The 12104-nt window shown below is 56.5% G+C and overlaps 3 protein-coding genes across 3 annotated transcripts; 1 reads left to right on the top strand and 2 right to left on the bottom strand.

Annotated features, from left to right (window-relative positions):
• Positions 1-287: 287 nt before the first annotated feature.
• On the top strand, positions 288-3729 carry BROUX77_002996 (uncharacterized protein; the record flags this gene model as incomplete). Its single annotated transcript, XM_073747597.1, has 6 exons — positions 288-536; positions 622-727; positions 814-1216; positions 1300-1417; positions 1508-2704; positions 2773-3729. The coding sequence occupies 6 exons, from the start codon at positions 288-290 to the stop codon at positions 3727-3729; spliced, it is 3030 nt and encodes a 1009-aa protein (XP_073608078.1).
• Positions 3730-4523: 794 nt separating this feature from the next.
• On the bottom strand, positions 4524-7150 carry BROUX77_002995 (uncharacterized protein; the record flags this gene model as incomplete). Its single annotated transcript, XM_073747596.1, has 5 exons — positions 4524-5760; positions 5829-6263; positions 6339-6749; positions 6886-6995; positions 7079-7150. 5 exons carry the CDS (start codon positions 7148-7150, stop codon positions 4524-4526), a joined length of 2265 nt encoding a protein of 754 aa, XP_073608077.1.
• A 578-nt stretch (positions 7151-7728) lies between these two features.
• Positions 7729-9445, bottom strand: BROUX77_002994 (uncharacterized protein; the record flags this gene model as incomplete). The annotated part of the gene is made up of 3 exons (XM_073747595.1): positions 7729-8940; positions 9001-9061; positions 9141-9445. 3 exons carry the CDS (start codon positions 9443-9445, stop codon positions 7729-7731), a joined length of 1578 nt encoding a protein of 525 aa, XP_073608076.1.
• Between the last annotated feature and the right edge of the window lie 2659 nt (positions 9446-12104).

Here is a 12104-nt window from a genome sequence, read left to right as displayed (position 1 = left end):
CGTCACCTTTGTGCTGTGCCGGCGGCATCGCGTCTAATTTTTTTTTGCCGCGTCCATCTTTGCATCGTGGTGGGCGCTTTGACGGCGGCCAAGCGAACACTCAAGACAAAAATAAACCCGCCAAAAAAGAGAGAAATCCCAGCTGTTTTTTTCTTGTTTCATACATCCACGGCCGCGGCCAAGAGCCAACATCCACACCCCCACGTTCCATCGGCCCAGGACTGACTGGGTTCTCGTCTAGCCTTTTGGGATATCGTCTGGCTCTGGGTCGTGAGGGCACTCTGGGAATGAATCACCGCCATCACCAGCCGCAGCAGCAGTCGGGCCAGCAAAACAGCTTCAACGACTTTCCTGGCCCGCTGCCAACTGTTGCCGCTCCAGCTCTAGCTTCAGCTTCAGCTTCGGCCTCTGCGTCTGCGTCTGTGCCCGTGTCCACAACGCCTACGCCAGCCTCCGACTCTTCAGCAGCCGGCCCAAAGAAGCGCCGCAGCCAAGCGAGCCTAGCCGATTGCTGCAAGACCTGCCGCCTGCGCAAGGTACGCTGTTATATGCCGGCCATGTGTTATGCTATTATTTATGGTCTCGTGCTAACCCGACCCTCTTTTGTCTGCTTCATCTCAGGTCAAATGCACAGGCAGGCCCGCCGACGGCGCAAGATGTACAATATGCCAGCGCCTGGACCTCAAGTGCAGCTTCGTGGCACCGGCAGAAGGCCCCCTGGACATTGGTAAGGAAAACGCGGCTCTCCCCCACGTCCCCACGTCCCCACACTTCCACGTCGTGTGCTCTCGCCCGCTAACCGTCTCCTCCAAGGCTCTGCTCGCTCCACGCCGTCTCGCAGCCACACCGAAGCCGGCACCGTCCGGAAGCGTGCCCAGCGAGCCTGCACCAACTGCCACATCCACAAGACCAAGTGCTCTAGCGACCAGCCGCGATGCAAGAGATGCGAGGCCAACAACATGGTCTGCGAGTACCAGGTGTCCAAGCGCAAGTTCACCGCATCCACCCCGGCTGTCGCCGTATCCGTGGCCTCGGCCACTTCGGCCCCGAGCCAGACCTCGGAGCTGTCGCCTGTTGAAGAGCAGGCTACCCGCGCCGTGGATGACCGTGTGCCCGATAATGCTGGCGTCGATGGCCCGGCGGGACCAGGAAGCCCCGAGCAGAGCAGTGAGGCCCTGCACAAGCGCTTTGTCGAGCTGTTGAATTTAGAGAGCGAGTATGCTGCCCCTTCTTTGCACCATACCCATACTATCCCCTCACCACCACCCGCTGCTATGCCCTCACGCTAACCTCAGCCAGGGATCTCCTCCGCCGCCGAGACTTTATACAACTACACGTCGACGCCTATTTCCAGAATGCATACTATCTCCCATGTCTAAGCTTCTATCACCGCAAAAGCCTCTACCAGGAAATCGAGGTATCTTCCAACTTGCATTCCCTCTTATCGAGAAAGGACTTGGCCGTCTCATCTAACAACTCCCTCTCTTCTTCGTCTGCCCTCGTCTAGCAAGGCACTCTGTCTCCCACCCAGGTTGCCGCTATTTGCTCGGTAGCCGCCTTCTTCGTCACTTCCAACGACAACGCCAAAGACTTTGCCATGACGTGTTGCCGTCAGGTTGAATTCCAGCTTTTTCGAAACGTCGGCAGCCTTAACGAGTCTAATCTGACGCTCTACGCGCTAACCATCACCCACAATCTCTTCGTGGGCAAGTACGCCAAATGCTGGCAATTGGTGGCTGTGGCCTGCCGCATCATGCTCGGTCTTCAGCTCAACTGGGACGTCCCCGGCTCCCAAAAAACATTCATCCAACAAGAGTGCTCGCGGAGGCTGGCCTGGCACATGTTCCACATGGACCGCATTTGTGCCGGCGGCTTCGATGCATATGTGTGCTTCAACGAGGACAATATGAAGCTGAGGCTCCCGTGCAACGAAGAGGCTTTCCAGGCAAACCAGCCCGTGTCTGCAGAGCGCCTGACGGAAAAGGGTTCGCGGACCGTATCTCCGTCGTCGTTTTCCATGGGCCGCCAGGGCTACACCATCCGCCTCATTAATCTCCGACACCATATCCAGAGTATAGCCAAAAAGTTCTCCGGCGGCACTGCCCTGGTGCACGGCGTCAAGTGGGAGGCATCGCGCGTCATGGAAGAGGTCAACCGTCTCCAAAACGAAGTCTCCTCTTTCACTGCGTCGCTACCAGACGACCTTAAGCTCAACGAGCAGAACGTGGCGCGCTGGGCCGGTTCGCGCGAAGAGCAAATTTTTGTCTTTATCCACAGCTGGATCTGCGCGCTGCATGTCGAGCTGTACCAGTTTGCCGTGCCAGGCCTTCAGGAATCTGGCTCTGCCGAGCTCCTCCGCAAACTACCCAACAACTTTCTGATCAGAGCGCAGAAGCAGGCTGTTGCTTTTGCCGTGGCGGCCGCTCGCTTCTGGCGCATGTTCCAGGCTCAAGCCATGGTGAACAGAGACCCGCTGGCACCGCTATACCTTGGAGACACATACTTGATGCCGTGCATCCAAGAGTGCACCAAGGTGCTTGTTGCCGCGTTGAATCATGAACTATACAACGACTTAGCTGAGCACAGCACGGCGCCTTTAAGCAGGGCCGAGGTGATTAACGCTGATGCTATTCGGGATTTCATTACAAACACAGTGACCTTTATTGAGCCGCTGGCCAATGTGATTCCGTCCATGAAGACCCAGGTCAGTGACAAGCGATCGGTGTTCACATTGTTCAAGCTTCTAGCTACTAATGTTGTATTCGCATATAGTTTACCCAACTTTGCCAGGAGATTGCGGAGCTGGACAGAAAATTCGGCCCTAAAGCACCGCCGCGCCAAGTCTTCCCTAACCAGTCACTGGCGCCAACCCAGGAGACGCAGGTGGAGCCTTTCAATACATCCATGAAGCTTCCGGGCCCCGACTTTATTCTTGACAGTGCCAGCACTTTCAACATCCCCATCCGTGCCGATGACCTCTCGGCACGCCCAGTAGCCGACCCTAATCTCACAATCTCAAACTGGCTTGGCATGTCCTCCCCGGCGCCTAGTGCCAACAGCGCCAGCAATGCCAACGCCACCACTAATCCCGCTCCCACCAATAACCCCGCCACCATGGTCCCGACCTCGACCAACCCCGCTGGCGTGCCGTCCGCCGCCACGCCAATGCCCGACTCTCAGGACATTTTCGCGGACCTTGTCAGTCTGGGCCCCGACTTTGACTCCGAGTTCTGCCCACCCGGCATGCCGATGCTCCTCGCCGAGGCCCGCGGTCTGCCCGCCTACTCCATGCTGCCCTTTGCGCTGCCCGATGCCGGCCCCGCGTCAACCGGCATGGCCATGATGGGCATGCAGGCACTGGGCGGCACTGGCAGTGCCGCGAGGGTGGCGCCTCCGGCCGGTGGCATGTATGCTGCTGGACCGCCACCGCCGGGCGCGCACGCGCAAAACCAGGCGCATGTGCATGGGCATCGGCATGAGTTTGTGCCGCTGGGACATCATGCGCTGGGACATCATGCGCTGGGTCATGGTCATGCGCAGACGCAGATGCAGAATCCGCAGATGCACATGATGCAGTCGCAACAACCACACTCAAGCCAGCAGCAGCATCCACACCAACAACGCCCGCAGCCGCAACAGCAACAACAACAACAACAACAACATCAGCACACGGCCATGTTTACACAGGGATACAGCGGCAATATGGATTACTCTGGAGGCATGTCATGAGCAGACCATGAAAAGAATGTGGTAGGCCTTGAAGGAGATGATATCTCCTTGGGCTGCTCTACCGCGCGAAGTAGTACCTAGGACAATAAGAACTTGTCGGTGGCATCTTTCTTTTTCCTTTGTTCTTTTTTTGTTTCCTGCTTGGGCGGAGGGTTTTTATTTGATTTCGGTTTTTTGTTTTTCTTCAGATTTATTACAGGATTCGCTTCTTTTTCTGTTTTCTTTTTTCTTGTTATAGTCAGCCAGTTTGTTTAACTCGAACACATTTTTTCTTTTTCCTTCTCTTTCAGTGGGAGTCATCTGGCCAGGGCACATCTCTCGGATCCTTGTGAAATATGGAGCAGCCCCGGGGGATGGACCGGCTGCAGACTGTGAGATGGGCGCGGGTTTCTTCATTGGGTGGTTTCTTCAAGTATATCGTACTCTGCGGCGTGTCGCCTGTGAATCAAAAACCAGACACAACGGTCAATGCAACATGTCGTCGTCGTGGTTTCGCGACATGGAGGTTGTGACCCGGGACACCCGGCCGAAAATTTTGCAGAATTTTCGGGTTATGACCCACTTTGCGGCCGACTCTTTCAACCAACACATCCCGCCCGGTTAGCTCAATCGGTAGAGCGTGAGACTCTTAATCTCAAGGTTGCGGGTTCGACCCCCGCATTGGGCTCAATTCCCAGTGCTTCAGATCATCTGGAATCCACCGTATCTCCTCCGGGATTCATTTTTGTCTTTCGGTCTCTTCATTCTCTTTTTTTTGAAAGAAATAAGCAAATCTTCATTGTTTTTTGTTTTTCTTATGGTATCACTGGAAACTCCGGCTCGGCTATATCGCCCCAGTCTAGATCTCGCATCAGCGCATCCCAATCAATCTCCTGCAACTGCTCAGCCGAAGCCGCCGGCCCAAACGCCGGCATCACCCCGCCCAATCCCGCATACGACAACGGGCCGTAGCCCGGGCTCTGCGCCGCCAATTGGCCGCTGCCGGCGCCGCCTGGCTGATTAGAGCTACGCGGGTGGGCGGCCTCGCCGGCGCCAGCGCCAACGCCCCCGGGGACGCCGCCAAGCATCGAGGTCTGCAGGGCAGCCGCAGAGCCGCGCGGCAAGTCAGCGCGCGCCATGGCAGCTACGACAGCTTGCTCATCGGCGCTCTTGGGCAGACCGACACGGCCGCGGCTCTCGCGGCTCTCGCGCTGCAAGCCCTCGAGCAGGACCTTCCAGCGGCGCAGCGAGTCAAAGGTCAGCGACGATCCGATGCGGTGGTGCAGCTCGGACACGGGGCCAAACGAGGGCATGACGGCCTGCAGCGACCAAAACGACTCCATGATCTTGAGCGTGCGTATGGGCATGTCGTTGTCCTGTACAGAGCAGGCGCGCAGGGCGCGTGTGCAGGTGTTGATGCTGGAGATTGCGGCTGCGGGAGAGATGTTGCCGGTGCCGGTGCCGGTGCCGGGCAGGAGGCTCGAGAGATTGGTCGACATGCATACGCGCATTACCAAGCACGAGGCTTCGAGAATGTAGCGAAAGATGTGCGACGGCGCGTGGTGCAGAAACTGCACGGATTCTTCGAGCTTGACGGCAAGGTCGATCAGGCTGGTGGCGGTGCGGTAGGCGCGCAACATATTATGCCGCAGTGTCGGGCTTTCGGGGTCGGACTTGGCGACAAAGTAGTATGCCTGTATCTCGAGGCGCGTGCACAGCAAGGTGAAGGTATCCAGGTCTTGGTGGCGTGTCAGTCGGGCTTCATGGCGGTCCAGAGCGGCGCGTGGATAGTCTTTCAAGGGGAACTTACTGTTGCCAGAGGCCCAGAGCGCGCCCTCGCTGTCAAGCTCTGTCTCGAATAGCTGGATGGTGGCTTCTGCTACAGTGTTGGACTGTTCCAGCAGGGCAAACATGGTTTTGCCTACTCGGTTGCAGATGGCTTGTGCTGTGAGCAGGTTCTTGAAGTAGGGCGAATCATCCAGCTGCTTCGTGGCTTTCAGCGCATGGTTGAACAGCGCTAGATTAGGAGGACACCCATTAACAGAAGATACCCTACAAAACTCTGTTAGCTCTCGCCGCCAGACCGCCACTCCTCTCCTCCCAACAGACACCATACATACCTCTGCGCCACAACATTACAGCCCGCCCATGAATACGCCGCCTCCTCGTCACTCGCCTCCATCTTGCGCGGGCCAAAGCAAAAATGCGAATGCGCGCCCTTCATCGTATGCAGGCCGACGACCATGCTCGCACTGACCGCGACGCTTGCATACGTCAGCGCCGGATCGACCAGCAGCCGCGCCGTCGGCTGCGCCCAGGCGCTCAGCAGCAGCAGCGCGTTGATGGACGCCATCGGCAGCGCGTGGCTGCACAGCACCGGCCAGATCTCGTGCGGCAGCGCCTCAACCAGGAAGCCAAACGTGCCGGCGGACCGCGCGTACCGCCGGCTGACCACGTAGATGACGCTCCAGAAGAGCAGTGGGCTGTCGCTGTATGTCTTGTCTGGGTTGCGGCTGCGGAGCACGGGGAAGTAGGGGTGGAAGTGCTCAAAGTATCTTTTCTCTGTGTGTTAGCTGGCGTGAAACACGGGAGGAAGAGGGTGCGTGGCTTGATACTAAGGCCGGGCGTACTTGTCAAAGTAGTGGTCGATATCTGCGCGCGTAAAAACATGATTGCCCAGTGCCCGCGCACACCCAGCCGGCTTTTTCTTAGTCTCGGACATCAGCGGCGCCGTGCTTCTTGCACTAGCCGCCGCCGCCTCCGCCGGCGCAACCCCTGCGGCTGCAGAGCCAGTGCTCTCGAGCCCGGAAGTCGCCGGATCAGGCACCTCGAGTGGCGCCAGCGCTGGTGCAGGCGCCGGCATCTGTGCAAGCGTCTCGCGCAGGGCCGACGAAAGAAAGCTGGGCGCGGGCGGCCGCGCATCGGTTGGTGGAAACAGTGAAGGCGAGGCCTCGGGAGGCGGGCGAAATGAGCAATCGCTCATGGATGTTTTGACGACATCTTTGATGGACTTTAACTCCTTTTCAAGCTGTTCGAGCTTGCTGTGTTGTGGGTTTTGTTGAGCATCAGAATCAAAGATACAGGAGGACTGGAATACATCGAGACGAGCATGTAGCATGCAAGGAGCGTCCTCTGGTGATACTTTGTGGAAAGAGAAGAACAGCCCGGCTCACTTACCTCCTGCGCGTTGATCGCTTGTGTGACTTATCCACCACGCAACTAATCCCGAGTTTGGTACAGCGGGAACACGGCGCGTGATTGTCGCTCTGGCTGGCGTTGCACTTGACCTAAACCACTCACCCAAGGCATCTTAGTAAACCCGCACAGCAGTGCCTTAGGGTTAGCACATAAAGCAAAAGGGAAAACACACCTTGGAGTCTCGGCACCCCGTACACGCCGTGTTTCGGCGAATGCGGTCTGTCGCGGCTGTCGCGGCAGTCATGGCTGTAGTGGCTGTCCAGGAAGAATAAAGAGAATCCTAACATGTGGGTGCAGTAGGCACAGAATGGAACTGCGTGACAAGGCGGATTCGGTGTTTATGTGTGGTTTCGCGGCTCGTTTTTTTTTCGGGGGGGGGGGGGGGGAGAGATAGAGCGAGTGGTCGTCTGGTCTCAGGCCAAAAGCGGCAAAATGAGGGCGAGTCCGCCGATGGATGTACGCCGATGGAGATAATGACGTTTCAGGCCCAGCAACTAGAGCTCGTACAAGTCGAGAGAGACCCACCGCCAGACCAAAAAAAAAGAAAAGAGTTATTTGTGCTATGGCTAAGCTTGCGGGACACGATTTCTCTGTTGCGACAAACGAGAACTGTGACTGGCTTCCGTATAAGCCGCCCCCAAGGCTGAGATGTCGGTCCTTCGGCCATTAAACTGCGGGTACAAGTAGTGTGACGGTAAGAGTGGGACTAACAATATGTATTACTAAGCACTGGTGAATGACCAAAACCAAGGTGGTACAAGTACCACTGCATGTGCTGCTCGTAACTGCACGCACACGTTTCTCTCTCCCTCTCTCTCTCCATTACTGCGACTTCTTCGTGTCCGCCTTCTTCTTCCCCGCCATCTTTGCGGCTGTCTTCTTGCCCATCTTGGCACCCGCATACAAGCACCAAACCACCCACAAAAAGCCTGCACCCACCGCCGCCGCCGTGCCCAGCTCGATCCACCCACTGGCCCTGGTGTCCAGCACAGGCACCGTGACGTGGCTAGTCAGCTGCAGTCCGCCTGTCGGCACCGGCGCCGCGGTGTTGGTGGCCACCGCCTGGGCGGCAGGCTTGGGCGTCAGGTGCCAAAAGACCGTGCCGGGCGCAAACAGCGCGTCGTAGCCGAGCACAGTGCGGTCAAACGGGTTGTTGGTGAGCTTCTCGGCTTCCGGCGACGCAAGCGGGCCACATGCCCAGAACACTGCGGGATACGGGACAGACATGTCGGTGTAGCCGCCGGCAGCTGGCGCGAGATAGCGCAAGTGCAGCGGGATCTCGGCGGTCCAGGGTGCGTCGGCCGACGCAGGTGGTGCGAGGTCGAGCAGCACGTTGGAGCCCCAGGTAGGCGTAGTGTACTCGGGCTTCTCCAGATCAACAGGCGTGCTGGTGTAGCGCAGAGCAGACAGGTTCTTGGACTGGGCAAACAGCGGGTCGGCCAGCTGGTAGCGGTCAGCAAAGATGGTGCGCGGCAGCGTCAGGTAGGCGTGGGCGGTGCAGTCTTGGGCGGGAGGCATGCTGGAGTCGAGCTGCAGCTGCCAGGTGGGGTGCAGGCCAGTGGGCTGCAGGAAGTCAGCAGCGAAGTGGGCGTCGGATTTGCGGTGGCGCGAAGGGAAGGAGAAGAGGACTGACGAGGGCCGCTTGCTCTCGCCAAAGACGGAGAGGACTCCGGTCATGCCGACCTGGTCGGGGCTCATGTTGGGTGCCACGCCCTTAGTCAGGATGCCAACTTCAGTGCGGTATGGAACGTCGCTGTCGGAGGGTGGGCCTGATATGTTGATGGGCTGCTTTTGCAGCGGCCAAGTCATGACCAAGCGGATGTTTTGCGCGGTCTTGTCGTAAGTCAAATCGAGCGAGACTAGATCTTTCATGTGCTTGGCCGCCTCATTGCAGATAGTGATTGATTCGCCCAGCGAACAAAATGTAGTTTTGAGGAACTTGGAAAAGAAGTCCAGCGAATCCACCGCCTGGTAGAACTGGTAGACGTCAGAGGATTCCGCGGGGGCATCCTGGGCAAGACGCTTCGTAAAGGCCTAACCGAGAGAGTCAGCAAATACTTTCCCGAGTATTTGAGGGGATCAGGGTCTACCTACCTCGGGATCCGAGCAGTCCAGCGGCCCAAAGGCCGTTGATACAAAGCCACACAGCTCAGGACTATCAAGACACACGACACACAACACACATTAGCACCAAGGTCGCAGCACCCCGTTCTCCACAAGCAAGTCAGACATACAGTTTCAACAACGCATCAGCCCCCTTTGCCAGCGCAGACGTCACGTGGAATCCGGGCGTAATGCGCGACGAAAACGGCTCCAGCGTCTCAAACGGCCGCGCACTCGCCCAGCGCAGGTGCAGCTCGGCGTGGCCCTCGAGTGTCTGGGCCACGTCGTCCGGAAGCTCGCTCAGCGCGACCGTGAAGCGGTCCTCGCGCACAGCTGCCGCCAGGTCCGGCGCCGAGAGTGCATTGGTCGTCAGCTTCAGCGCGTCCGGGTCCAGCGCCGTCTCGGGGGGCTGGACAAAGGTGATCCGGTGGCGCATGGCGGTGACGGCGTGGACTTTGAGATGTAGGCGATGGCTTTCTGGGTGGGACAGCGTCAATGAATACACAAGAATTGTACTTTAGCAGTGCCTAATGTTCCTTTATCTTGAGGCTGTATTTCGCCAGTGAAGCTCGCCCCATCAATCGTAGAATACAGCTTCGTGGTTTGGTGGGAGCTGCAGCTTGAGCTTGAGCTCGAGGCCAAACTCCCGCCAATCACAGCGCAGAACAACGGCAAGGGGAATGATGACACGTTCAGATGCCGACAGGTGCCGCTGGGCGTCTCACCAGCTGGTGCCACCTGTGCAACCTAGCCCACTTTAAAGCTGGATCTCAGTCATGTATGGTGACACCGTCTCCACACAAGACTCGATCCTGCAGACTCGAAGACTCGACTTCATCCAAAATCCGTACTCTTTCCTTGTTTAGTCGGCAGTCAGTCAGTCACTCCTTTCGATTGACCAATAAGCAACGGATGCTATTGAAACTGAGGACTGGAGATGCAGCTCGCATAACGAGCTCAATCTCAGTCTGTAACCCTAAATGGGTAATAACTTTCATCTGGTCTTCTATTTTCTCCCGCCTCATTTTTACGGGGGGGGGAGGAGGAGGGTTGATCCGTGTTTCCTATCTCCAGCCTGCAGAGCCAGTCCCAGTCGCACCAACTGGTGAGCTAGAAGTGGTTATATTGCACACCCTTTGTTCTGCTGCCTAACTCCGTTGCAAAACCCCGACTCGCCAAGGGCATTTCATAGAAGCATGGAATCTTGGTAGAATGCTACAGAAGAGTCTGAGCCCACGTTCTAGACAGGGGCCGGGCTACAGTGCCGTCCAAGGCTGTGGAAGACGGAGAAGAAGGCCCTTGAGAATATGCACAGCTGACAAGAGCAGCAGCCCGCCAAGAAAACACGCGCTGGTTGCAGTCGGCTCATGGCAGCGGTGTGCAAGTAGACAAGTATGATGCTCACTTGTCTAAACATGTGGCTCCTTGATCGCGCTCAAGACGCCCAAGACACCACTCATTGTGCTCTGTTCATGCGCAGCGGTCTACAAAGCATGCGGTACCGTACGTACGACACACATAAACCCCCCCCCCCCCCCAACTTACGGGACGGTGAGATGGAGACAAGGAGGCGCCGGAGGAGACGCCGGACAGACATCATGTCATGCTTGTGTGCTTTTTTTTCTCGAGCACAGCAGCACTCCCGTGCCTCGTCTCTTCTCGCATTCGGTATCTTCGTTTATACATACAAATGACTGGTTATATATATTCGTCCTGCAAAAGAGTCCCTTTTGGGTCTCAGCGCCGGCAAGAAGAAAACAAAAAAAACATGGCAAATTGACGCCCGCTAGCCTGTCGGTGCGCTGTTTCTGAGCGTATCATTGCCAGCACCCCCATAGCACCCTTCACCCATGGACTTAACCATCAGCGTGTTCCCTGTTGCTACTTACTCGGCAAGTACATACATGATCATCTCCTCTCATTATGGACTTGTGCAACTCGCTTGGCCGATTGAGCAAAGCACATAGTTATCCAAGGCTTGGATTTATTTTTATAAATCAGACATTAGAAATCTCGGGGCCTGGCAACTTCGGAACATCCAACCGTGGAAGTTTACAAGTATCGCCCCCTCCTGCTATAGACGAAACATAACATACGATCCTCTGAGCTAAGAACAAGGGGGAAACGGGGTGTCTATATATCAGACCGCCCTCACTCTCACCCACCCTTCTGCTCTACCATTTGTGAGTCAATCATGCAGTAGTCGACTATAGTCAGGTATCGTTACTACAGGGACTTGTGCAACTTGTGTTTACCTTCGCTATAGGTTATATATATTTGCACTTGATGGTGGAGAAAAACAACTGACCCTCGAACATTAGTTTCCTCGCGCCGAAAGGGGCTCTAGGGGCGGTAGCACTGAGTGTGTTGCCTTGCTGTCTGTAACTAGTTGATGGTACTTGCACCGGTGTTTGTCCTTGTCCTTTGTACAAGTAGTCAACTAGTAGTAAAAAAGTATTGGCACCAGCCAGCCAATTCAATGCGTCTGGCCCATGCTCTCGCAAGGTTGGTCGCTGGGTCGGGTCCGTTGATATGCCGTGGATCTCTAATTTTTCCGTGGTCGGTTCGCCATGTCTGCATTTGTTGGCTGTGGTGTGTTCCATACTTGGATGCACACTTGAGGAACAACCATGAGAGAGAAGAGAAAAGAAAAGAGAAAGAGAGAGAGAGAGACAGGCATCCTTGCCCGCCAATATCAACCAGTGATGGCTGGCTGGCTGGGCATGCCAAAAAAGCCAAAACGCCAAGATCGCATTACGCGGCCAGTCTGTCTTGTTGTCAGATGAAAATTCTTGGTATATACTTGGACAAGCATGTAGTTATGTATGTGCAGCCTGTCTTTGTCGGCTTGTAAGATTGATGTGTCTGCTTGTCGGCTCGTCTGAGCCGCTGGCGGCGCAGACACACCAGGCACAGACGTTGTACCAAGATGTTGCTCCTCACTGCATCGCATCCAAGGGGACGGATGGGGCGTGCCGATACTGTTGCTGTCCTGCCAAGCAACGCAATGTTTTCCCTCTGGTTTTGCATCGCCTTTGGCCTCAACTCTCCTCCTCTTGGACCACCGGGGAAGCCCATCCGCCGTCTCTGCCGCC

Source organism: Berkeleyomyces rouxiae (assembly GCF_048999995.1).
Source record: "Berkeleyomyces rouxiae strain 22BRR77 chromosome Unknown BrBRR77_ptg000002l, whole genome shotgun sequence".
NCBI lineage: Eukaryota > Fungi > Ascomycota > Sordariomycetes > Microascales > Ceratocystidaceae > Berkeleyomyces > Berkeleyomyces rouxiae.
This window is presented reverse-complemented; position numbering and strand designations above follow the sequence as displayed.